Raw genomic sequence first — 27,308 nt, 5'->3', positions numbered from 1 at the left:
TGGCAGATCATTCATTTATAATAAATTCACTTTTATAATCTGAATTCAATATGTGCGGGGAAAACTTTTGACAATTTTTATACGGTGTTAGCAAAACAATCTAAAGCATGATGAGTAGTAATATATATATTTTTTTCATAGTAATGGCTTGGTAGAACAAGGATGTTCACAAGATCTCCATTAAATATTTTAGACCATTGAATTCCTTACATAACCATTTGCAGGGTTAATGCGCAAAGAGTCGATTCTTCAATCTGCACACGACAAATTTGAATTTTTTCATCATCATACAACTACAATACCAAGATTAATTGTCAAGGCAACTTGTATTCCAAATGGTTTTGTCGTGCGTTAAAAGGTTAAAGATTACTGAAAACTCGATGATGTTTTCTTTAAAAAAAAAAAAAAAGATATAAAGGTCTAAATAATACTAGTATTCTCGCTCCAATAAAAAAACCTCCTCTTGCAATTCACTAGCAGCTTTTCAGTATACTAGTATATACATGTATGCAAAAGTGAATTGATACAGGGGATGCAATGAGTCATAGCCACAAAGAGTTAAAAAAATTAATCAACAAATACACAAGTGGGGGGGGGGGGGGGGTGGCGAATCTGTTTTATCATAAAACAGGAAACGTAAAATTTTAAAATGATTTTTTTTTTGGCCTAAAAGCAAAGGTACGATAAACAGTCAGATTACGAGTGAGTGTCACCAATGGCTATACTGAGCACCACCAGGGAAATAAAAAAATTAAAATAACTTTGCAACAAAAAGGATAAACGTTCGACAGATTTATACACGATGATGTGCAACCAAGAGTCAGGGTACCATGAATTAAAGAGGAACTATCTAATGATATTTGAGTCGTTTTTTTTTTTTTTTTACCTAATTAAAGATTATGAACTTTAAAAATAGACGTATGTTGAATGACACCATTAGAGTCGACCTTGCTACAAATGCTGAAAATAAGCTTACAGCCAATGAAAATCATCTCCAAGACAGTGATATTAAACATGTAAAAAAACGAGAAAAAAAATCCCTTTTTAATTACATGTATTTTAAAAAGACATTATCAACTGCTATTTTCATGTCGGGAATTTTATTATAAATTTTTAAGTTTTTAAATGTTTTAAAATATCGAAGTACGTAAACGATAAATATTTGTCTTCCACAAAAATCGCTTCTTTTACATTTTATAGCACAGGAATTGTATCTAATTACCGGTATATTAGATGTGACGTTGGTTCTCCAGATATGACGATTTGCCTCTGAGATGTTATGTGCACGATTTCAGAATTTTGAAATCGAACTAAATGCAGTATAAAGGGCAACATGTAAGAGAAAAGGGCGAACATAACAAACACTGTATAGTGTACATGTAGGTGTACACTTGCCGGGGAATTAAAAAAATGTCAGTTCTCCTTAAAATAAGATTAAGCAAATAAATATTTGAAACGAAATTGAGTACAGCTGAGAAATTTGGCACTAGTGTCGATTTATCCTTTAATAGGGCTAATTGGAAGCAAAAGAGATATTGAAAAGACTAGGCAATGCTAATGTAACCTACAACAGTGAACAATCTGGATCCAAGATATGGGCAAGCAGCCAACTTGCAAAGACAAAATTGAAGGTTATAGAATATGTTTTATTATAAATTTTGCATGGAAACATGGCAAATGATTTCAAAAGAAAACAACTAACACATTTTAGAGAATACTAGTACTTCATTGTTTGTTTTTTATCAGCAGTTTCTGTGTATTATTGTAGATCTTGTGAATTCTTTTATAAAAAAAATTACCCTAATATTTGACTTTTTAATAGACCCTTAAAATCTAAATCTGACAGATAAAATAAATAAGACACATAAATCAAAAAGAATAAATGGTAATTGGTTAATCTTGATCAACTATTTCATATCGGTGAATTTTCAACACAAGATCTGCCTTTTTAACTCTTCAGAGATATGTCTGTAATACTGTGTCCTCTTGATCAGATCTGGATATTTCCGAATCAGTCTTTTCTAATATTTTGCTGGGTGCAGCAAACAGTCTATGCTGAGAATTATCTGAATTGCAAGTACCGGTAGTTGATTCTGATGTCTTGTCTGGAAGGGCAAAACCAACCGACTTGCGTTTTGTTCCTGATACCTTGCTGTTAATTCTATATAAATTTGATTTTGAAGGTATTGAATTAGATTTCACAGATCTTTTGCTAAAATGGGAATGCAGTCTGTATTCTGAAGATGCTGAACTAGTTGATGATTGACCTTTTAAGTCCATTGCATGTAGCTTCAATTTTGAAGTTTCGGAATTTTCATTTTTTAAAGCACTGTTGTGAATAGCTTGTAGTCTCAGTTTCATGCTGTCATCAATAGTGTAGGTTGCAAAGCTTTGTTTGCGTACTCTCTCTGTCTCTTCCAGGATTGACTTGTTCCAACGACAAAAAAGCAACTTGAACTGGAAACGACACTCTTTGAACCGGAAAATGTACAGAAAAGGATTGACAAAGCTATTCAGCAATGAAGCCATGGCAGATAGTCCCTTAATGATAAATTCACTTCGAGTCTGAACATGTGTGGACAAAATTAATTGGCAAATCATGTATGGTGTGTATAAAACAGTGAACATTATTGTAATGAGCAGAATTTTCTTAATAGTAACAGCTTGGTAGTCCCAATGTTTTACTTTGAACTGTTGCAGTCCTGTGCGAGACAACTGTTTCATTCTGTCTCTGAGATACAAACACAATAATACCATAATAAGGACATTAATCACGATAATGACGGTACGGATTACGTGACCAATCACATTAGATGTTGTCAAATTGCTGGCAAATGCCTCCTCGCATGAGAAGCCTAATGTTTCCCATTGTTCATCTGAATACAGTAGATACACAATGGATGAGCTGAGTATCCAGATTACAACACACACTGTAAAGATTCTGGATTTGGTGATGAACATGGTGTACTGAATAGCATAGAGAATAACCAGGCATCTGTCAACGTTAAAAGCAGTGATGGTCAAAAATGAGGATGTTCCCAAGATCTCCAATAAATATTTTCGTACATTGCATTCCTTGTATAGCCATCTGCGAGGTAAAAGCATGACAAGTCCAATTCCTCCATCTGCATACGACAAATTCAAAGTTAATAATCGGATCTGGAATGGTAACTTTGTGCTTTGCCATACAACTACAATGCCAATGATGTTTGCCAGGAAGATCGGTATCCCAAATGCCAGGAGAACACTGTCTGTCATTTCTGTTTTTGGTTGAAAGGCCATTTTATAGGTTGTATTTGGGTAAACATACATTGTTGAACTTTAATTTTTGGCCATGATTGGATCTTTCCTGGATTTACTGACACCTGAAAATAAAAACAAAGATAAAAGTACTATAATGCAATGTGTGCAATTATCATCGCAAATTATAGTAAAAAACGTGATTAATTTTCAATAATGCATCATCGGAATAGAAACTTCCAAGATACCCTACTGTTTTGACGAAAAGAGTACTGTATTACGTCACTTGAACGATGACGCCATTTTGTTCATTAGCAAATGAACAGGGCTACATACTTTCTTGCCATCTGTAAGTATATCTTCGCAAATATATCAAATCAGGTAGCTGAATCAATAAAATAGAAGTTATTCCAAAATTGGACCACTTGAATTTACGCGCGAAAAACACAAATCTTAAAGTACTATATAACGTTAAGCTATAGCCTATATCAATCGTCATTGTTCATTAGCAACCGTTTAAATTGGACTTGCAAAATCAGAAAATATCGTTATTGGGGTTTGAAAATTTGTCCCAATTCATTTGTGTGTTTAACATAAACGTACATATTCACCAGTTGGCGTTTAATCATTTGATAGGGGAACATACAGGGCTGAATCATCTGGGATGAAGAATTTAAAGAACGTGTGTTCCATGTTTTTGAATCCTGATCCCGATCTGCAAAATGTCAACTGTGTTTCTTCATGTGGTAACCAAGTCGGTATACCGTTTTGGAAAAGGGCTGCTAAGGACGAAAATGTTAAAAATGGGTAATTTATGCTATTCAAAATTGTATTCTTGCACAGCTGTACCACTGTCAAATGAAAAGCAAGACTTATTATGTTTAAAACTCTGCCTGTTAACAATTTTTAAGTTATCATGGTGGCATAATATTCATGAATTTTAAATTTCTGTTCACTTATAGGCGAACATTTCTTCATGAAGATGGAACTCAGAGGTCTCTTCACATTGATAGTGAACCAAAGGTTATCGCCAAGATAAACAAGACAAATACTGTTAGGTAGGAATTAATTAATTTAAAAAAAAACCCCACAATGTATTGCTATGATTTCATAGTGTGTACATGGGCTCGGTGCTAGTTCATTGTCAGTAGATTGCTGGTAACCCTTTAGCATATTTAGCATAGTTGTTAGAGCATTGATTTTTAAACAGAAGGGTCTCAAGTTTGAGTCAGGTTTTGATTATATACAGAGAAACATGCGTATCGCGAACACACTTAAAATGAATTGATGCTTATAATGAGGTGATTTTTACTCCTCATAAGTTTTAAACTCATTGATAAGCTAAAGGATATAATGAATTACGTTTATAACAATGCACAATTGCCCTTCCTTGGCCTTTAAATTAGTGCTTCCATCATTTTTTGATAATTAATTTTTTAAAAGAATACACATACATGTTAAAGAAGTACTACTAAAATCGATACAAGGGGGAAATTTTGAGATTTCTTCATTGACACCTCAGCAATATTTGCCCATGCAGAGAAATTAGCATGAAAAAAATGAAATTTCTTAAAGTACTTGGGACACCTTGCACAATTTTTTAACGTTACCATCTGGGCACTTTTCATTTCGCTTGCAATGCAAAATTACTGTAGAGTGTAGACCTTCTTTTTTTGGTTGTGTATTGAAACCTGAAGTGACAGATGGGACATTGGCTTTTCAAAACAGAAAATCTTAACTTCTTTCATTCTAGGGGTTGAATGTAGTTTTTGCACCATAGCTATAGTAATTATGACTATCTAAATATTAAGCAAAAAGTGGTGGAAATCAATTGAAACTTGAAACAGAGCATAATATGGTCCCCAAGATATCCTCAAATTGTATGTGCTTAATTACTGGTACTCCGTAAATATATAAATTATTATTTTAAATACCTCTTGATTGATCAAACAATGTTCTTCATTCTATGGAATCAAAATCTTGGTTTTTTACCATTCATCAATTTTAGTTCATTCACTGTACTTCTTTGACAGGTATGTGAATATTTGTGAAAAAAAATGTGACTTGGAATAGACTATAGTAATTATCTGTTACATAGCTGCAGGTCTGTAGCTCCCGGTCTGAAAAAATTCGGATGGACGACCTGGGAGCAACAGTGCCTCTTATATAGTAAAAATCTGCAATTTACGGGAGCTACAGACCGGCAGTTATCTGTTACATAGACGCACAACATAATAACCCACGTAGAGTGATTTGAAGAGTTTTTTTTGAGATTTTCAAATGATAGAAATCTCAAAAGAATAAGAGAGAATAATGTGGAGGATGTGGTAGTGTGTATTAATTAAGGCTAATGGTGCTGTCATGCTTCTACTTGCAGTAGCTAGTGGCTTAACCTTTAAGCTCAATCGGTTTAGTGTTTAAACCAAATGTGTTACAATAAAATACCGGTATTTCTAATCATCAAGCTTTCCTTTTGATTTTATACCTATTGTCTGTTACCTTTAGCCACACCCCTCACATCACTTACTTGTGGTAAACTGACAGGATGAATACTGCAGACGTTGAATACATAACAATGATTTTAATTTCACTATCTTTGCAAATAGACAACATTTAACAGCTTTTGTAAAAAAAAAAAAAAAAAAAAAAAAGTAAGGGAAAATAACATCTGTAAATTTTCATTTATACTCATAAAAAGCATTTCATTTGTCGGGGTGTCAATTTCGACTTTTACCCTCCCAAACAGGCACTATTTATGTTATTATACTGAATGTCTCAATTTCATCTAAACCAATCAGATTACAAAAAGTATATAATAATAATCATGATTATTTCATGATAGAAAAATTGATTCACTGTTGGTATCCAACACAGCAAACTGTTAAATTTCAAACACATGGAATTACATGTATTGACATTTACTGGTACAGTATTCTAACCGTTGAACCTATAAAATTGCCCAAGCAAATATCAAAGATGTTCACAGCCCACAAACAAGAAGATGGATAAATTTCTCCGATAAAGATGTTCATGTTGTTAACAAGAAGATGAAGCTCAAGAGATCTTACCTTAAGGTTTTTGAAGAAATGGAAGTTAATTCTTCTGCTGGAAAAACCGCAGCCCATGAATTGCAAAGAATTCTTTCCTTATCACATATAATAGAATTCACATTTGCAAAGCTTTTATATTCAGAGTACCAGCAGTAAATTAAAACAGGAACTTGTAATACATGTATGAATAATGTATCAATGAATCACTGCATTTAATTTACCGGTATACTTGTTGAAAGTGTAAGACGATGTTTACTTTATCTTTTCCCACCTTCATTTCATATTTTTTTTTTTTTTTGGGGGGGGGGGGGGGAGGGTCAGGTGGCTATTTTTTTTTTTATTTCAATATTTGACTTACTGCAGGAAGAAGAATTTGGTGTTTGGCAGAAGAGGCAGGGGAACAAACTGGGCTTTAGGTAAATATTTTTAAAATTAAAATATGCATTAAATTTGAAAAAGGAAAAAAAACCAAACAAACAACAGGAAATCTTTTTCTCATATGAGTGTTGATCAAATCTATTAAGATATGAGTTTAATAGAGTTATAAGGACTTAAGTTTCCACTTCAGCATATTTTTTCCCTCTTGTACGTCGTGAAGTAATTGACTGCATTTTGTATGAAACGGAGTGATGTATCAGTTACTTTTCAACAATCAATATAGATCTATAGGTAATATAATAAATTTTTTGCCTCTCCCACAAATAAAACTGACTTTTTTTTCACCATTTATACTTGTAACAAACTCCAGTAGTGAAAAAACATTCAAGGAAGCTTTTGACATATTTCATGTAACTACTTAAAAAGGTTAATGAAGGAAGCAAAAAAAAAAAAACAAAAAAAAACAACAACCAAAAATAGAAACACAAGTACATGTAGAAAAAAATGAAATTATACATGATTTAGATTTAAAACTTGCAGATATAGACAAATCATGTTTTGAGAATTTGAAAAAGTATTGAAGATAAATGGGGAAGTTGATTGTCTCATACCAGTAGTTAACTTATATACTGATATAAATTCATTTTACTATGCATTCTAAAGAGGTTCAGCCATGGCCATGCACCTTAGAAAAATATTTTCACTCTTATTGCTTATGGTATTTAAACTTTTATAAATATGGTACTGATAGATAGGAGCTAGGGTAACAAAGGGATATTCATTAATATGCATTAGATAAGATAGTTATTAATAAAAAAAAAAAGAAAAGGATGGGGAAAAACGGTCTATTTTTTTTCTTCAAAAAATGAGATATAAATGGTGAGATTTGGGAAAAATAAAACTAACTGATTTGGGTACAATTCTACCTTTTTGTTAGGAATGAGCATGCAAACAGACAATTTATGATTTCAATTACATATATATCAAGGATATAATGGGCTGTTGAAGAAGGGAGAGGACCACATTGTAGAAGATACCATGGAAATGTTGCGGAAAGAAATCGAAGGGTATGAAAATGTCTGTTTGGATACAGGTTTAAAAATAAAGTTACCATTACCTTTATATCTGAAGACTGCAGATAATTATGGTTAATAGTGGGTAGATTGTTACATTTAAAACAAATACATTTATTAAGACTATGTTAGTTTATCAGGAAGTGTACCTGTAACATTCAGACAAGAATTCATCAAACATACATCAAGCTAATGGTTGAAAGAATCCTGAAAATAAAATGAAAAGGATTTGACACCAGATGTGAAAGGTTTATAGAATTTGTTTACATTTTTATACAGTGTATGTAGTTAAGGAAATGGCAAGCATCTCATTAAATACCTACCCTCTAAAATGTCTATAAATTACAACTTTATTAATCATAACAATTTTTTAATACATTTTACTACATAACAATTTTTTAGTACAATATACTACTTAGATTGTAAGTAAAGTTCAAAGAGGTTGTCTTTTATTCAACTGTCCTCAAATATATGTGTTCTTGAAATACCATATATGACTATCGTAGTTTAGTTGAATTGAACATTGAACATTTTGTATCATTTCTCAGCTGAAGAAGGAGAGAAGAAAGAAGAAGAGAAGAAGGAGGAGGAAAAGAAGGAAGAAACACCAGCTGAACAAGGTTTATAATTGCACCTTTCTGTTGTTTTCTAATGGTTCACAAATGTTGTGTGTTAAATTGATTACAAAATAGATTAAGATATATATATATATATATATATATATATATATATATATATATATATATATATATATATATATATATATATATATATATATATATATATATATAAAGAGAGAGAAAGAGAGAGAGAGAGAGAGAGAGAGATTTAAGAATTATTATTATAAGGTCAGGACCATATTTATTTCACACTTTTTTTTGTTTCTGTTGACAATTATAATACCAAATACATTTGTTAATGTTTTTTTTTGGTTTGAGAGATCTTCATACTCTAAAGAATATCAATACAATATGTACATTCATTCATTTCAGGTTGAATGGTTGAAATATATTTAGGACAGATTATAAGATTATGGTGAGTTAAACAATGAAGTTTACTGTAAACAACATTGATAAACCTTATTATTATATTATGATGTGTACAATAAATTTTGTTAGTTTTTTTCATTTGTTTTATATTTCTTTACAGTGAAATGAAAATGATTCCAACAAAGACAATTTTCAATGTGACCGAAAACCAAGATATTGTGAGAGTACAATGGATAAAAAAATACTGTGACCTTTTGCCATTGTTGATATATGTGCACAAGTGCTTATACCGTTTTTTTCTCCGTCCAGAAAGCCTTCAGTTTGTGATTAAAAACATTATATTAACCTTATCATTATATCAACCTCATCGGTCTCGAAATATTGTTTGAAATATGAAAGTCTCGGCTAACGCCTCGGCTTTTATATTTCAAAACAACATTTCTCGACCTCGGAGGTTATTCTGCAACATTCGCAAAAACTCGTACTTTATTTCTTAAATATAAAACTTCCAATCAAACAAGAACCTGATTAATCAATTGTGACTTGACCTTCAAGACGAGGGCTTGATGGTCGTGGCCATTTTTATTTAGACTAAATTAATGTTTTAAGAAAGAGCTTTGAATATAGATATAGGAAAATATCGAAATTTTTAAACGAATATAACTTGATTTATTTACTTGATTACTTACTTCTTGTTTTTTACTTCTTATATACTTGATTCTTTACTAAATATTAGTTCATAACTAAACATATTATACCTGAGAAATAAGGGAAGATCTGATGGTTAATTTATTGACCACCCAGCCTCCTTAAGATCTACCTATATACCGGTAGTCTAAAAACCACGGCCAGTCGGCCATATCACGAAGCTTTACCGAGTGAAAGTGTCTGATATTTTTAAGTATTTGCTGATTAAGAAATTCAAAATATATATTTTCTGATATCAGAAAATGATTTTTCATATCTGAAATTCATAAGAGAACAACAGTGACTTTCTGTCTCCCTCTGTCTTGTACAGTGGGCTTTGTCTTTCCACATTTTTGCAAATTTTCATCAAATCTCATATCAGCACTCTAGTTCAGATATTTTTTTTTTGCCTTCCATGCTTTCGATGTCAAATCAAGGCTTGCTTTGTGATATGGGGGTTTGTTTTCCTCAGTATATGCCATGTATTGATGTTATCAACGTTTCTCTTCAGGCTCCAGATTCATACTGAAGCACGGACTTCACCTTGCTGTTAAACATTCTGAGCTTGGTACTTAATTGTTCCCATCGGCCTGCTTCTTCACACTGGTCTCAAAATGGAAGAAGCTTGTTGAGCCTTCTTTCTCCTTTGTTTATAATCTTTTTTGTGAACTCTGATATACCGACAATTCTTCCTAAAAAGGTAAATCCTGCATCTTCCTTTTTGGTGTTGCAAATCTTAATGCCAACGGTTTGTTTTAAGTTGATTCTTGTTAGCTGCGCACTGATGCAGAAGTCAGTCTGTTTGGCTGTTGTTCGTAGAATGTTAGTTTGGTGTTGAGAGTTTTGAAGACGAAAAAACATAGAACAAATGTCATAGATCAAGCCAAGACTTAAATGTCCACTGTTTGCTTGTTAGGCTGCTGTTTGGCACAAGAAAAAATCATATACTAGTATAGGAGATAGTGTAGTATGTCAACTTGTCTCGCTCTGGTGTTGATAGTTGTCTGTCACGATTCTTCAGTGGATGACTAGGCATATGAATCCATCATATGCATGTAGTTTCTGTATGGTGGGTATCCCTAAAGATTCACCAAAGTATTTGTCCAACTTCACTAACTTATGCCTGCATAGTGATGTCTCCCACTTGCAAGTCTGGTCAGTAATACTATATAGCAATTTTCTTCCTGTGACTAATCAACACGTGAAGGAACGCCTTTGTCTAAATCCTGCTTGTCCATTTCGCATTTCTTATCCACTTCCATCCGTATCCTCGACAAAACGATGCACTTTAATGAGGATTGGAAACTAATTATTTTTTTTTCTGTTATTAATTAGAGAAGTGTCTCGTATTTGGTTGTTTTACAAAGAGTCCTTTGTATTCTGATATATTATGGTAATTTCACTAGAAAATAGTGAAGACAGGATATTGAGAGCTTTAAGATTTTTTTTGCTTCTGTAATATCAACGTCGATGCTCAAATTTGGACTATATTTAATAAGGATAGACCTGTTAGAGATTACTTTCACTTCTTTCTCTCTCGCCGGATTGACGCATACATTCTTTCCTTGTCTGTCATCCTTTGTCACGTCCTCTCTGAAATCTGCCGTTTTCAATTGTGTGGGATAATTTATGAATTAATGATGTCGTCTTCATTTTTTCAATATTTTATTTGAATTACATGCTAAATTAACATTCAGAAATTATATCTTGTTACATTAAAGTTTTATGATTCAAAGAATTTAAAACTATCTACCTACCTAAAACAATTCCCCCCTTTGCCTAAGGATGCTTTGTCCTCAAAGCTGATTAAATCTGCTTTTCTACGAGATGATATATTTTTTTTTTCATGCATTTATCAATTTTTAATATAATGCTAAGCTATGCTACTGTACAAAAATATCTATACAGAATTTGAGAAATAAATATTCAGTGTACCTGAGAGAAATACATGTATAAACATCATTATACAATTTATTCAATTACAGGATGACTAAAAGACAAACTTATACTTATATAAAAGGTACAAAAATGTATTTAAATACATTGATGTCATTGAGAACATCATGAACCAAAAAACAATGCATGTGAAGTATATATATATATATATATATATATATATATATATATATATATATATATATATATATATATATATATATATATATATATATATATATATATATATATGCAGCAATGACACATAAAGTGGCCTAAAATCAATAAAACAAAGGTCTTTACTAGCCGCATCATAATACAGGATTTTTTTTTTAAAGAAATGTAGTTGTAACATCATGAAATCCAGTTATCGTGTAATTTTGGTCAAAGAAGAATAATGTTTGCAAATTGTATGTAAACAAATGAAAAACTCACAGATGAAATTAATTCACAATTTTATATGTAAAATGAAGGTACATATAATGCACATAAGTCTTAAAGCACATGAGTAAAAATGAAAAAAAAATGTTCAAACACAAAAAATAAATTAAGGAAGTTGTTTTTAGGTAGTCAAAGCATCAACATTGAAAGTACCATGATGTGGCAATGACTGATACAAACCATGGTAATGAGTGATAAAAATTATTCTTTTGGCTTGTAGAGCGGAGAAAATTTTCAAGGGGATGCATGGTTGATATAACATTAATGGTACCTGTCCCAGAAATGTTTGTAACATTAAAATCTGACCGATGAATTTGCATTTTTAAAGAAAATTGGTGTATATAACCACCAATTTTGGAAGACAAATTTTCCAAAATGAAGAATATAGTGAGATATTTAAAACACGGATCAAAATACATTCATTTCAAATTGTTATAGTTTTAAATTCTCTGAGTTTTATATCTTTAATGTAACAGTTCTGATAGACTTTACGAGTCTCTTGGTCCGTAATTACATAAACCAGCCCCTTTTTCTTGGTATAAAAGGAAAGGCCTCAAGAATAAAAACATTTTTTTTCTAAAATTGTTGTTTATTTTGGGGTTACGTGGGGTTGAATATCCTGCAGATCCTTAATGGGGATAGAAATCATTGTTTCGATTAAAAATTCTTCCATCATGATTAGGTCGTTTTGTCTCTTGTATTCAAATGTCTTTCCCTTTGCTTCTACTAATATTTTTCCACTGTTACGAACGTTTTAGTAATAGTACAGTAACCGTGTGACCGCGCAGATTCACGCGGTGCTAAGGAATTCTTCTGAAACTGCATCCGTCGTGTGCAGTACGAACTGGGCGTGGGAATATTGGCGTCGAGGGTACAGGGTATAAATTCGAAACGCACTGAATATTGGTACTTAAATATTTTTAATGATTTTAAAGTTTGATTCATTAGTAAACGCATGGTAGTCCAATCCTTTCAATTTAAATCAAATATATTTCTGTCAACATATTACATACCTATGCAAAATGAGCTGCTAACAAATAAATCACGTAGTTTAATAAATAAAGGGGGGATGACATAAACCTAAAACGAAACTTTACAAACGACAACATCTGTGAAACTGCAAAGAAATCTGTCGCTTGTAAGTGATAGTCATATTTGCTACTCTGAGGTATCAGCTTTATGCAGTTAATAAAAATGAACATGGTATCAGGTATCATTATATAAAGTACTATCGATATTCTAATTACTCATTCACTTCAGATGTGGCAAAACAGTAACAATAAGAAATCTACGAATATAGAAATTGCACTTCTATCGTAAGTATTATTTATAAAATATTATGTTTGACTATTATTGATAAAAAAATTTCAGAATAAATAATTAATTTTCGACACATTTACTTTGGAAATAATGTAAGCTTTCGTAATAGCAAACCAATTACATGAAATAATCTCAAAACTACAAAATGTGGATAGATTTTTTATAGGATGAGGAAAAAGTCTTTCATCTTGTATTTAATGACGTTGATTTTTAACTGTAATTTATTTTCATTCAAAATAAGTCTTTTGTTTTAAATTAATGCTCATGCTTCAAAAACACTTTCCTTATACTTACATGTTTTGATCAAAGCCTTTTAGGTACACCTAAAGATGACATTAAATGGTATTACAATGGGTCTTATCGCAGAGGTTTTGTTGCTTGTCACGGCAGTCGCCATTTCTGGAACCGTTCAGTCTGAAGTACGTGATGCATATGACAATGCTTGTTTCATAAGACAAATTATATATATTTAATTACGTTCACAATTTTTATAAAGTTTTTTTTTTTAAAGGTATGCTTATGAAACAAAGATTTGCAATTTTTATATCTTGCTTCAAACTTGACAGCCGACAGTCAAATATTGGTAGACTTTACGAAATATCTTATTTAAGTATCTAATCCATTAGAAATTGAAATTTTTTTTAGAAATGTAGCTTACCCATTGAATAAAATCAGTGAAAATTCAATAAAGATCGGTTACATGAGATGCTTTCTCTCTCTCTCTCTCTCTCTCTCTCTCTCTCTCTCTCTCTCTCTCTCTCTCTCTCTCTCTCTCTGTTTACGTGCGTGCATTTGGCCATTGGTGGTAGACATTTATTTTAAAAAAAATTTAATTATCAAACGGCAGTTTATTTATTTGGCATTCTTCTTGACATTACATCCATGATATCTAACAACGGTATGATTTATAACACTTTTGTTGACTTTCTTTTGTTATGCAGAATAGCAACGATGAAAGCCAAAATCGATCCGGAAACGCACTGGCGTTTCATGTAATGGAACAACTGTACAACATGAAATTTAATATAGCTGCCCAAAAGAAACAGATAGAGGCACTACAGAATCGTAAGTCAGCGTCTTTGCTTGAGTTGGTTCTGATGTTTCAGCATAAATTTTTCTGCGGATTAAAATTTCCGATTTCTTTTTTTTTACAGGCAAAACTACGAAATGTAAGTAGTTCATCAATGTGATAATTCTACCAAGTTTAAACATCGAGCCATTATACGTCAGAATACTATTTATGCCTATATTAAGATCCTTTTGTCTTTGAATATTCCAAAGGCAGGCAGTAAAACAGTTATTTCAAAGGTGGAGTATTTTATTATTTATAAATTGAAATTAAAAGCACTGCATGTAACTGAAGATCTTTTTCTTTACTCAAAGTTTAAGAACTAGTTATGTTTTTTTGGCCTTACAGCGAATTACAGAATACCGGTAGAGTTTTCAATAGCTTGCTAGATTGATCAATAGGGTATTCAATTTGGTCAGCAAGGTATCACATTAGGTTTAAATCTAGGTCATGTGATTACTCAGGTATGAAAGCAATAGAGTGAGTTATTCTGGTTAACATTTCCAAGTTTTGAGCCCTTTTGTTTCTCTCTGTTATCCTACATATCTGCTTTAAAAGTCTGAACTAATTAAGCAGTCAGCACAAAAAAATTACCGGTATTAGTGCTGTAAGATGAACCAAGAATCAGGGAACCAAAATGTTTAATGATTTTTTGCAGGGAAAAATATTAACTTTTTAAAGTTATGCTTTTCTCTTTTGTTTGTTACTTCAGAACTGCCTTTTGATTACATTTTTTGAAAAACAAAATTCACATTACTCTATGCAGAATTGATGCTCTATAGACACGGTGTAGTACCTAAACGGCTGCTATCAGTAAAAAAAAAACAGCGTTCGGTGTTTCTATTCGAAAATTGAACGGTTGCTAGTTGAAAAAAGCATGCACGAAACGCATGGATCAAGCCACAAAATTGACGAAAAATGTACCCAAACCATGTAAGTGATTGAATAATCCGTGTGCACGGAACATATAAGGTATTATTATAATATTTTATAAATGTAGTTTGGAAAATAGTCCTATGAATAACCAGAAATAGAGAAATTTCCTAGGTCGGTGACGAACTAAAAGGCTGTTACAACCAAGTTTTAAGCTGATATTTTCATCTACAAATCATAGTTTGTTTGTTCTATATTATGAAAAAAGCATTTATCTTTTCTGGTTCATTAAGTAATACAAAATAAACAAGAAAGTATATTTTGATCGAAATAATTTGACAACAAATGATTTTTTAAAGTTACGGTTGCTATTTGAAATACTGATATGTTCGCACCGGCTATAAACTGAATACGATGCACCGGCTACTATATGAAACTTAAATTTCTTTTCCAGCTAGAAAAAGAAACTTATGGCTGCACAAGCCTAAAAAATCTAAAACACATCACACAGTATGTGACACAGAATGTGAGACATCAAGTGCTTCAACGATTTCAACTCCACTAAATCGCGTTAAACCATGCAGCGCTAATCTACGAAATATACCCTTAAAAGCCATGATTCCACAATAACCTATGACATATTAAGTCTGTCCAAAGTTACTGTTTCTTTCACCTTTGAGCCATATTTTTTTTTTTTTACAAAATACACATAAAGAGAATAAGAAAATTTAAAATCAATTTAAAAAAAAATATTGAATATTTGTTTATGGAGGGTATCCCTTTTTTACCAGGAGATTTTCACAGGAATAAAAACAGATTTCTAATGGAGATTTGTAATTGGAAAATCTGATATCTTTTTCCCATTCGGAATTGTCTCAGAACACCTTAACATGATTTTCTATTGATATCATATGGGTATCAGAGTTCAAAATTCAATATATATTCCGGTATACATCTCAAAAAATGCAAGTTAGAATTTCCAAATTGCAAAGTTAAAATTTTTGTTACTCGCAAAAATTTATGATGTACTACTGTATACAGGGAAATATTCGCCCGTTTTATTTTCGTCCCTTTCGCCTCTTTTGTCAGCGGGCAAGTACTACGCAAACATTAACTAACCTCATGCGGAACGATATTATTTTCATGAAATGTAAAAAATTGATAAAGGATGAAATGTGTACATTTATATGTAGGTCATACAGGTAAACAGTCTCAACTTCTCGGGCACTGCTAGCTCACATCACGACAGATAGTAAAACATAATGTATTTAAATCAAATTCTATATAAATAAAAAAAAAGGGGGGGGGGTAATGAACGACTATGTAATACATTTCACAGGTGCATGAGGACGGGACCCCCCCCCCCCCCACAACAATATTCACCCCACATTCCCCCGTTATTTTTTAATCATTTATATTTTTTAATTATATGTTGATGTATTGTATGCTACACTTAAAATTCACAATTAACCCGAAACAAGATATATAAAAAATATACCAGTGGTATATTTTTTTTTCATACATAGCTTATTTCGCGTTAATTGTGATTTTTTTCTAGTGCTGCATACATCAAATTATAAATAAAAAAATAATTGATGAAAAAATAACTCGAGAATTTGGAGGGGGTGAATATGGGGGGGGGGGGGGGGGGTCCCGTCCCCAAGCACCTGTGATACATTCGAGGTGGTCTCGAGCTTAGTTGTTGCGAAAGACGTATTTTTAAACGGTTACTATAGAATAACATATAACTGTATGATTCAATGCATATACATGGAAGTTATTTCATTGAGGTTAGAAAGTGCACATTTCCAATAGAAACCGGTGTCGTTGTCTAATAGTAGCCGTAACCACAGGCGCCTGGATTTTTATCAATCAGTCGCTTAATAAGTCATATATTAAAAAATTCTACCCCTACTATATATAGTAGGGGTAGAATATTTCGATATATGACTTATTAAGCGACTGATTGATAAAAATTCAGGCGCCTGTGCCGTATCATACGACTTATCGAGTAAAATCGTCATAGTTTTTCTACAAACAAAGAAAATGGATAATTTTTGCAATCAAACTATTCTGTGTACAAATATAAAGAAATCAGTCGCTTCAATTTTAAAAAAAAACAACTTTGATTTGGCGCAATCATGTCGAAAAACTTAATTCGACTGCACATGTGCACAAATCAACGACAGTTATTCACGAAGTTTTAAGTCAATTCTTCATCTTGTATGTAGGTAGCTGGATATTTTAGTGTTGAAATGTGTGTTACGTTCCGTAAGGGTTTTCAAGTTTGCAGGTTAATCTTTGAGAAAATGAGCATTTTGTTCAATCTGAAAAGAAAAATACTTACTGTGTCGGACATCTTTTTCAGCTAGTAACCGTATAAGTTTCGAATAGAAACAGCGAACGTCGTTTTTTTACGGATAGCAACTGTTTAGGTACTACACCGTGATAGAGTCCAGTGCTGTCCAGGTGAACATTCTTTTTAAAAGTCTATGAATAGAATAGCTAACAATAGGAGGGAGTGTTCTAGAGGTTTTCTTTGAAAAAAAAAATGAATGGGTTGAGTGCAAAATAACAATCTACACTTGGGTAACCACAGGACCTAGATTTAAACCTGATGTGATACCTTGCTGACCAAATTGAATACCCTATTGAGCAATCCAACAAGCTATTGAAAACTCTACCGGTATTCTGTAATTCGCTGTAAGAATCCAAACATGTACTATCGATATGTTGAAATATATTTAAGGAATAAGGAATCATTCTTTAAATATTATGAGGTAATAATTTTGGTCGGGGCGTGGTCAAATTTTATGATGGATTTTACCACACTCCGACCGAAATTATCACCTCATAATATTCAAATAATGATTCCTTATTACTTTTGTTCATATTATTTCCAATTTTTACACTTTAAAAACAACATTTAAAATTGATTCGTAATGTTATCACAGACAAAGACAGTTGAAAGTGTAAATGTATGATTCAAAAATATGAATGTTCATACAAGATATCTATGAAAATATGAGCTTTAAAGCAGAGGAATGCATTTAAAAATGTTTTACATAATCTTGTGATTTTGTGTCTTTTTCCAAGGTGAATCAGGGACCGTTGGACAACACAAATTCCCTGCTCCAGGGTGGCCATACATACAAAACGTTAAATTCAAGTCTCCTTTTGAGGAGACGCCGACCGTGACGTACGGTCTATCTCTTTTGGATTCTCTTTACAATACTAATGAGCGGATATCAACGATAGTCACTGCTGTTACCAAAACTGGATTCCAGGCCCAATTTCACACATGGGCCGGTACAGTGTTATATGGAGCCAGAATTAACTGGATGGCATGTGGAAAGTAAAATAGCTGACTGCAAAAAGTGTGCACTTGTTTCCATTTAAAATAAAAAATTTCAAAGCATTGATTTCTATAAGTATAAAGTTTCTAACCAACGCGAGTATCAGACAACATAAACGTAAAATAACTGACGCTACATGCGGCCATTTCAACATGGGAATAATGATTAATAAAGTTTTTACTGAGCTTGTGTTTACTAGTATATGGAATTGTTATGGTATTTAAAGATGTTGAATAGGTGGTGTAAGAGAGATACCCAGTCATTATGGTGTTCCGATGGGGCCACTTCGACCTTTGCACTTTCGCATTAAAGGGCGAAGATGCGAAAGTACGAAGTTGCGTTGATTCGCAAATCATGTTACGGTTTTTCTCGATCTCGGGACCTGCGGATTGGCAGACCGAATCTACACCCATTGCGCCACAGAGATAGAAACCAAATGTTGGTGATACGAACTGCTTCACAATTCGTTAACATCGCCATGTTGTGACGTACTGTCATGAAAAGTAGAAGTAACTGGGTGTCGAGGATCCTCATTAACCTACATTCATAAACTAGTCCGAAAGAGCAAAAATGATACTTTATGATATTATTTATTAAGAAATTCCACCCTGGGCAATACAGCCCATCAGTTTACAACATTTCACATATTACAATATATTATAAACATTAGACTCTTTGGATTCTAAAATGTGGGGACCCCTGATCAAGTGTTCCACAGTTCTCACAGTTCCACACATTACATATAGTAAATTAAATGTAAAGTTGCATATTACCGGGTATATACGGATTGAAAATACAGTTTTGAGTCAACAAGTGTTACACATCACTAAAGGCATAGTATAAATTATAACATATGTTTACATGCATTCAAGGGAATGTGTTTCTTAAATACATTGAATGAATTTCATGCAATTGGGCGATTAATTATTACAGATTAATAAAACACATTTGATATATTAAGCAAGACCTACGTGACCCAAACCTAACAACTGAAGTAATTTAATGTACTTGGAGACTTATAATAGTACGTAAAATATAATATTTTGGACATTGAAGAATAAAATAAAACTCGTCTTCAATTTGTTGAGTATCACAAAGATCACATAATCGAGTCTGCCTGTTCTTACCTTGCTATCTTCCTGTTTCAATATTTAAACAATGTAAAGACAGTCTTATGCGAGAAATATGTGTCTTAAGATTATTCTGGATTGGTTTTGTTAGGTATGATTGGATTTTCGACTAATTGTGTTTTGCAAGAGATCTGTACAAAAATACACTATGAAGAATTTTCCATTTTCTTTGTAAAATAAGTGGACATCGACCTCATTCACTATAAATCATATAATTTAATACTGTAACGAACCGAGGGTACGGGTAAATGCTTAAACTTAATTATGGGTCGCTGTTTAATTATTACCTTGCGTCAAGGTTAAAACAGAATTTACTTCACAGTTTATAGAAATCGTTGATTCACTTATTATATTCAATTTGCCGAAACTAATATAAATACTCCGTATAGAGTTTTTACCATTTATTGCAACGAACGAATGGTTCCATATAAAAACACGCATAATTATTACTATGATACAGTACGGTTGGTACAACGTTATTAACTCCTATAAGTATAGCGACGAACCAATCCAGGACGCCCTAATACAAAAGTTGTATTACTTTACTAATAGATAAAAGAATTGGTAATGTCAATACATACCACTGTCAAGCGAATTGCTCTTCACCGTCAACTGAACTTTTCTGTTTTCTCTGTCAGTTTATGTAGAGGTCGGGCTATATCTGTAAACTGCTTTATGAATCTTCGATAGTATGAACATGTACCCAAGAAACTTCGCACATCTGGGACTGATTTTGGTACAGGCCATTCCGTAATTGCGCTCACTTTATCTGGAGAGGTTGATATCATCTCTTGACTAACTATGTGACCAAGGAAAGCTACCTGGTCTTTGAAGAAATCACACTTCTTGGGAGAAACCTTTAATCCAGCTTCTTGTAATCGTTGCAGTACTGCATCTAGATGATTTACATGGCTGTGGAAATATTTGGAATCAACAATTATGTCGTCGATATATAAGAGGCACATTTCGAAGTTCAGACCCGCTATTACATTTTCCATTAATCTCTCAAATGTGGCTGTCGCATTACATAAGCCGAATGGCATGACCTTGAATTGGTAAAAACCATGTGTGGTAACAAATGTTGTCTTTTCTTTATCTTTAGGGTCCATCGTTACCTGCCAATAACCGCTTGCTAGGTCTAAACAACTAAATCATTGTGATCCTCTTAATGCATCAAGTGAGACATCTATACGTGGTAGAGGGTATGAATCTTTTTGTGTTACTTCGTTGAGTTTTAGGTAGTGGATACAATATCGAATGCTACAGACTGTACCATCCTTTTTGGTTACTAATACGATTGGTGCACTCCAAACGCTAGATGATGGTTCTATCATTCCTGCTTTAAGCATTCTCTGCACTTCTTCTCTTGCTGCTTCTTTCTTATGAAGAGGTATCCGTCTAGGCTGTTGCTTGATTGGTCTTGCGTCTCCTGTGTTAATTTTGTGGGACACAATATTTGTCTTCCCTTGGTCTGTCTTTGATTTTGCAAATACTTTAATGTGCTTCTGCAAAAGATTCCTTACCTGTTTAGTTCTTGTTGTTCCTTAGAAAGGTTCTTGGTACAAGAGTCCCATAATGGTTTCATGTAATTTGTAATGCTTGTGTCTACAGCTGGCTCTATATAAGTGTCATTCTTGGTTTGTACTTCACTTACATTTGGTTCTATTTCAGCTATAGCTGCAGAAGTATCTTTGTAAATTTGCAACTCTTGGGTACCTTACATTCTTTGGGTTTTACTAGACATCTTGCAACTAATAATCCGGACTGTTGAAGGTCACGTTTCGTTCCATCTATGAGGAGTTCTTTATCATTTAGATTTGGGTGAACTTCCCCTTCAATTATCATCTCGCTTCTTGGGGGAATAGATAAAGTCTCTTGAATAGAAATTTTGAACACACTACTTTGATCACTGACAGTGTCGCATACTAGCTTCTGGTCATCAAGTGTAAGAATACATTACGTCTAACACCAAGAACAATCTTACAAAATGATAGATGTTAACGCTCAAATTCTGGTGATTTATGAAAACCCCAGATCTCACTTTCATATGAAATGACACTTCCAACATACATATCGAAAAGTTGACACCGGGTGTCTGCGTTAAATTCAAATTTCTGAAGATTTCGGTTTAATCCAAAAAGTGCCTTTCTTCCCTGGCCCCAGGATCACGAAACAATCTTAAAGGGACAATGTCACGATTTTGGTCAAAAATTATTTTATTTGCAATGCTTCAGAAAGGCATTTTTTTAAATGTGAGTGTCATTTGTTGAGTTATAAGCAAATATAGAGCTTGAAATTCTTCGCTATGTAAACAAAGCGTTTGTTAACATTTTGAACGTTGAAGTAAAATTTTCAGTTTTAAACCGAAAACGAATGTGTTTTTAAAACGTTACGAACTGTTTATCTATGCTAAAAATAGATAAAAAGATAGACAAATAAGCTGGAAAAAGTTTTTAAGGGTATATTGAACCTATGTAAACAAAAACAGGGCACAAGCCTTGTTTACATGACAAAGAAATGTAAGAATTTTATCTTGCTTATAACTCTACGAATGAGTCTCAAATTTTATTTGATCATTAGAAATGCATTCTTAAAGCATTGTAAATAATAAAAACATAAAAATAGAATTGGATCAAAATCGTGACCATGCCCCTTCAAGTTATCTTGATCTGACAGCTTTAATTGGTTCAAGATAAGTAAAAATAGTGTATATACATACTAGCGTTTTAAAAATACATACATGTATAATTATACTGTTTTATACCGCTACATATTGGTAGTAATCCTTATATACATTAATTTGTGAACCAGGAACAGATGTGTTCAATCAATGTCTAAATGAATAGATGATGTATACAAACAAGGGGAAGTTGAATAGGGGGGGGGACAGTCTTTTTACTGAATTTGGGACAGTGAAAAAAGTTATATTTGACCTATTAAATAACAAAATTTAGAAAATAGATACGGCTCACCATATACAACCACTCCCTAATTTGAAATAAAATAAGAAATTTTTAATTTTTTCAGTCAGCTGACAAAGAATTTACATGACAAAACTACAAAAATTTAATTTTACAACATGACAAATTGTCATGTCGTAATTTTTTTATTTGCAGGCACACAGTAGATCCTCATTGGTTAATAGCAAAGCGGAAGTACATGGGAGAAAGCTTCATATTACATGTAATGTATAATTCTAAGTTGCAATGAACGGGATAACATCTAGTTGTGTTAAAATCTGTCGCTTGTAATTGATGCGTCATAACTGCCACACTCTTGGATCAGATTTCTGCAGTTAATGAGAATGAACTAAGTATCAAGTATTAGTATATAAAGTACCATCGATATTCTAATTACTCGTTTATTTAGATGCGACAAAGCAGTAACAGCAAGAAACTCACGAATATATAAATTGCATTTCACCTGTAAGTATTATTATGTCATTATTTAAAAAGAATTTAAAAGGAATTTGATTCCTGCTTGCAAATATTTTGTTTTCGATTTTTTTAATTGGAGGTTCATGCTACAATTATACGTTACCTTTACATACATGTTTAAACCAAAGGTACATCTAAAGATGACATTAAACGGTATTACAATGGGCCTTATCGCAGAGGTTTTGTTGCTTGTCACGGCGGTAGCCATTGCAGGAACAGTTCAATCTCAAGTACGTGGTGACAATTCACACACATATTTATATTCTTCCATTTTTCGTTTTTTGTTTACAATGTTTAATTAACTTTAGCTGTTTAAATAAAGAGCACACACTTAATTCGAAATGTTAACAAGGCTTGGGTCATGGTTTTTGGTTATGTAAATTTAAGATTATTAAAAACTTTCTCTAACTTTGTTACTATTATAATTATTTTTTGTGGTTAGATATTTGCAAGTTAACAGTAAAAATAGTCCAGTCATGGTGTTTTCACATATCGTTCTGCTGTAAATACATGTAATTTTTTTTTTATAAACAATCTAAATGTTAACAAAAACATGGCACGAGCCTTGTTTAGAAAACAAAGATTTGTAAATTATGTATATGCACAAGACTTGATAGTTGACGGTCAAATATTGGTTGACAGTAATAAATATCTTTATAAAGTATTTGAACCATTAAAAATTAAAGAAAACATAGAAATCTTGAATGTCCCTTTAACTAAATTAGTGAAAATTAGATAAATTGCTATTTTCTGAGGGTGTCAAAAATGTATTTTTATAAAACCATCAGACAGCAAATTATTCATTTGGTCAACAGATGCTTGGGGACAGGATCGACACTCCTCCCCCCCCCCCCCCGTTTTTAGACCCCCAGGAATTCACTCTAGCTACTCATTTTTTTTTTTTTTTAATTATCCTTTTATTACATATAAATCATATCCCCTCTGTATATAAATACAACAAGGTTGTATTTATATACAGAGGGGATGCGATTTTTTCAAAATGCATGCTTGTTTTGCGTAATTTTGTGCAATGAATGTATACATTAGATTATAAATATGTCATAAAATGATAGTTTAAAGAAAAATAATGAGTAAAGTCCTAGGGGGTCTAGATACTTGGGAGGGGGAGGGTGAAGGGTCGGTCAGGTCCTCAAGCACCTGTGATTTGGTCCATTTCATGACATAGCAGCAATGATACCGAACAACATATTCATTTTTAACACTTTTGTTAACTTTCATCCGTTTGGCAGAATAGCAATGTTGAAAGACAAAATCGATCCGGAAACGAACTGGTATTTTATTTAATGGAACAACTGTACGACATGAAGCCCAAAATAGAGACGATGAAAACAAAAATCAAAGACATGGAAGCTCATATAGCTACCCAAAAGAAACAGATAGAGACTCTACAGAATCGTAAGTCAACGTATTTGTTTAAGGTGAAATCTGTTATGTCAGTTTTAATTTTTCTGTAATAATATTCATTTTTAATTATTTACAGGTAAAACTATGAAATGTAAGTAGGTTAACAAAGTTATTTTAATTTCTACCTATTTCATACATAGTGATATTATACATGTATATAATGATATAAATATGCCTATATGAATATCTCGCCTTTTGTCTTTAAGAATTCCAAAGGCACTAAAAGATTAATTTTCAAAGTTCCTAAGATGGAGTATTTTATATTATATTCAGAGACTGATATCAAAAGCATGGATCAATAAGCAAATTTTTAGATATGGCATTAAAAATCAATCTCAGGCTAAAGTTGGAGTTATTTATTTAGACTTTATCAACATGTATTTGAGAAATGAATTCAAAAGCTACCCAATTTATACTCATATACATGTATCCTGGTTCGGGCAGTTTACAAATATAAACCATGAAGTGTCTATTAATTGTAGAATAAACGGTCATTTGACCTTCAAAATGTACAAATTTCAAACGTGACATCAGGTGGCGTACAAAAAATTATTATATTATTGCTTTGTATTCATATTTAGGCCATTCGATAGAATTCAAAATAGTTTAGTAACATTACGTAAAAGGAGTACAAAATGAAAAGATTCCAGTTAGTCTGCATTAAAAAGTTAGGATGTCAAAAATATAGTACTTTAAATGTACATGTATTGAAATTGAAAATGATTATAATCTTCTTGAAAACCTTTCGAGTCTTTGCAAATGTAGGTCTATACTAAACTCCATTTCCGTAGAATATACTCAGGATTTTTAAATGGATGTAATCTGGCAAAGAATATCAAAGCAAGATGTGAACATTAATTCTAAAGTTCTTCACTATTCACTATTGAATAGGTTTGTTATTTTTTTTTTTACTATAAAAAATTTATTTAAAAAAAATCAACGTCGCTATTCAACAGTTAAAAACATTACATTAATATCATCTTAAAAGGCGACGAATCCAATAAAAATGAATCTCATTATGCTATAATTTTTGTATTTTTATCTTAAGGTGAATCGGGGGTCGTTGAAAAATACGCCAACCCTCCTCCAAGCTGGCCTTATATACAGAGCGTTCAATTCCAATCTCATTTTGAGGAGAGGCCGACCTTAACGTACGGTCTGTATTTTCTGGATTCCGATCGCAGTATATCTCCGGGTAATAACGGAAATGACCAATGTTACCATAACTGGATTCCGGATGAAACTTACCTCATAGTTATATGGAGCTAAAATTAATTGGATGGCATGTGGAAAGTAAATAAAATAGCTTTAACGGAAAATGTGTGTACTTGTGTTCATTCAAAATTATAGTATATTCTGTGGTGGTATATATCATTTCTACATGCAGAACTTCGATATCATGCAAAAAAAAAAAAGAAACCTGTTTTCTACATGGGTAAAGTTTCTCACTAACTCAGACAACATACATGCAAGATAATCATCATCGTTGACATGCGACTTGTCTATATCAACATGCATGAGAATATTCATTTTATCATTTCAGGTTTTTTTTACTGAGTTAGTGTTTAAATAAAAAAGTTGCCCAGATCTTTCAGATGCTGAATAGGTGCTACTGTACTAAGTGATACCAAGCCACCTAGCTATTTTCTTGATTCACAGATTGTGGCTTCACTTTGAAAGTTTCTGAAGTCCCGTTTCATGTGGGTTTTTGTGAAAAGTTTGCAATCTGAGTTTTTCGCTTTCGCTAACAACCAACATCGAAAAATCAAAGATACAAAAAAGAAATAACAAAGTGTTTTCAAAAGTGAAGCCATGGCAGATCATTCATTTATAATAAATTCACTTTTATAATCTGAATTCAATATGTGCGGGGAAAACTTTTGACAATTTATATACGGTGTTAGCAAAACAATCTAAAGCATGATGAGTAGTAATATATATATTTTTTTCATAGTAATGGCTTGGTAGAACAAGGATGTTCACAAGATCTCCATTAAATATTTTAGACCATTTAATTCCTTACATAACCATTTGCAGGGTTAATGCGCAAAGAGTCGATTCTTCAATCTGCACACGACAAATTTGAATTTTTTCATCATCATACAACTACAATACCAAGATTGATTGTCAAGGCAACTTGTATTCCAAATGGTTTTGCCGTGCGTTAAAAGGTTAAAGATTACTGAAAACTCGATGATGTTTTCTTTAAAAAAAGAAGATATAAAGGTCTAAATAATACTAGTATTCTCGCTCCAATAAAAAAACCTCCTCTTGCAATTCACTAGCAGCTTTTCAGTATACTAGTATATACATGTATGCAAAAGTGAATTGATATAGGGGATGCAATGATTCATTGCCACAAAGAGTTAAAAAAATTAATCAACAAATACACGTGGGGGGGGGGGGGGGGGGGGGGCGAATCTATTTTATCATAAAACAGGAAGCGTGAAATTTTAAAATGATTTTTTTTTGCCCTAAAAGCAAAGGTACGATAAACAGTCAGATTACGAGAGAGTGTTACCAATGGCTATACTGAGCACCACCAGGAAAATAAAAAAATTAAAATAACTTTGCAACAAAAAGGATAAACGTTCGACGGATTTATACACGATGATGTGCAAACCAAGAGTCAGGGTACCATGAATTAAAGAGGAACTATCTAATGATATTTGAGTCGTTTTTTTTTTACTAATTTAAGATTTTGAACTTTAAAAATAGACGTATGTTGAATGACACCGTTAGAGTCGACCTTGCTACAAATGCTGAAAATAAGCTTACAGCCAATGAAAATCATCTCCAAGACATAGCCTGGTTCCGGCCTACCCATAATGCTCCGCACACTACTGTGCGGAGCATTATGGGTAGGCCGGAACCAGGCTACTCCAAGACAGTGATATTAAACATG

At 32.6% G+C, this 27,308-nt stretch overlaps 3 protein-coding genes and 1 long non-coding RNA gene across 6 annotated transcripts; 3 read left to right on the top strand and 1 right to left on the bottom strand.

The window, feature by feature from the left end:
* Positions 1 to 1,625: 1,625 nt before the first annotated feature.
* LOC128193137 (histamine H2 receptor-like) lies at positions 1,626 to 6,551 on the bottom strand. Of its 3 annotated transcripts, none has more exons than XM_052866413.1 (2): positions 6,309 to 6,551; positions 1,626 to 3,365 (listed from the first exon to the last, which is right to left on the bottom strand). In XM_052866413.1, the coding sequence occupies exon 2, from the start codon at positions 3,310 to 3,312 to the stop codon at positions 1,957 to 1,959; it is 1,356 nt and encodes a 451-aa protein (XP_052722373.1). In that variant the 5' UTR covers positions 3,313 to 3,365; positions 6,309 to 6,551; the 3' UTR covers positions 1,626 to 1,956. The 3 variants fall into 3 exon arrangements, with proteins under 3 accessions (XP_052722373.1, XP_052722372.1, XP_052722374.1); XM_052866412.1 differs by lacking the exon at positions 6,309 to 6,551 and adding an exon at positions 3,844 to 3,940; XM_052866414.1 differs by lacking the exon at positions 6,309 to 6,551 and adding an exon at positions 3,577 to 3,627.
* Positions 3,982 to 9,395, top strand: LOC128193141 (uncharacterized). Its single transcript, XR_008244598.1, has 7 exons — positions 3,982 to 4,047; positions 4,203 to 4,298; positions 6,654 to 6,706; positions 7,657 to 7,735; positions 8,290 to 8,361; positions 8,734 to 8,776; positions 8,891 to 9,395. It is a non-coding gene; the product is annotated as an uncharacterized LOC128193141 (long non-coding RNA).
* Positions 9,396 to 13,020: 3,625 nt separating this feature from the next.
* Positions 13,021 to 18,529, top strand: LOC128193140 (uncharacterized). Its single transcript, XM_052866418.1, has 5 exons — positions 13,021 to 13,109; positions 13,423 to 13,532; positions 14,055 to 14,178; positions 14,268 to 14,282; positions 18,152 to 18,529. Exons 2-5 carry the CDS (start codon positions 13,443 to 13,445, stop codon positions 18,412 to 18,414), a joined length of 492 nt encoding a protein of 163 aa, XP_052722378.1. The 5' UTR covers positions 13,021 to 13,109; positions 13,423 to 13,442; the 3' UTR covers positions 18,415 to 18,529.
* Positions 18,530 to 22,798: 4,269 nt separating this feature from the next.
* Positions 22,799 to 25,672, top strand: LOC128191312 (uncharacterized). Its single transcript, XM_052863389.1, has 5 exons — positions 22,799 to 22,966; positions 23,107 to 23,208; positions 24,229 to 24,394; positions 24,480 to 24,494; positions 25,452 to 25,672. Exons 2-5 carry the CDS (start codon positions 23,119 to 23,121, stop codon positions 25,670 to 25,672), a joined length of 492 nt encoding a protein of 163 aa, XP_052719349.1. The 5' UTR covers positions 22,799 to 22,966; positions 23,107 to 23,118.
* The last annotated feature ends 1,636 nt before the right edge of the window (positions 25,673 to 27,308 follow it).

The sequence above is a fragment of the Crassostrea angulata genome, chromosome 7, assembly GCF_025612915.1.
Source record: "Crassostrea angulata isolate pt1a10 chromosome 7, ASM2561291v2, whole genome shotgun sequence".
NCBI lineage: Eukaryota > Metazoa > Mollusca > Bivalvia > Ostreida > Ostreidae > Magallana > Magallana angulata.
The sequence above is the reverse complement of the archived record's forward strand: the minus strand, read 5'-3'. Positions and strand labels throughout refer to the sequence as shown.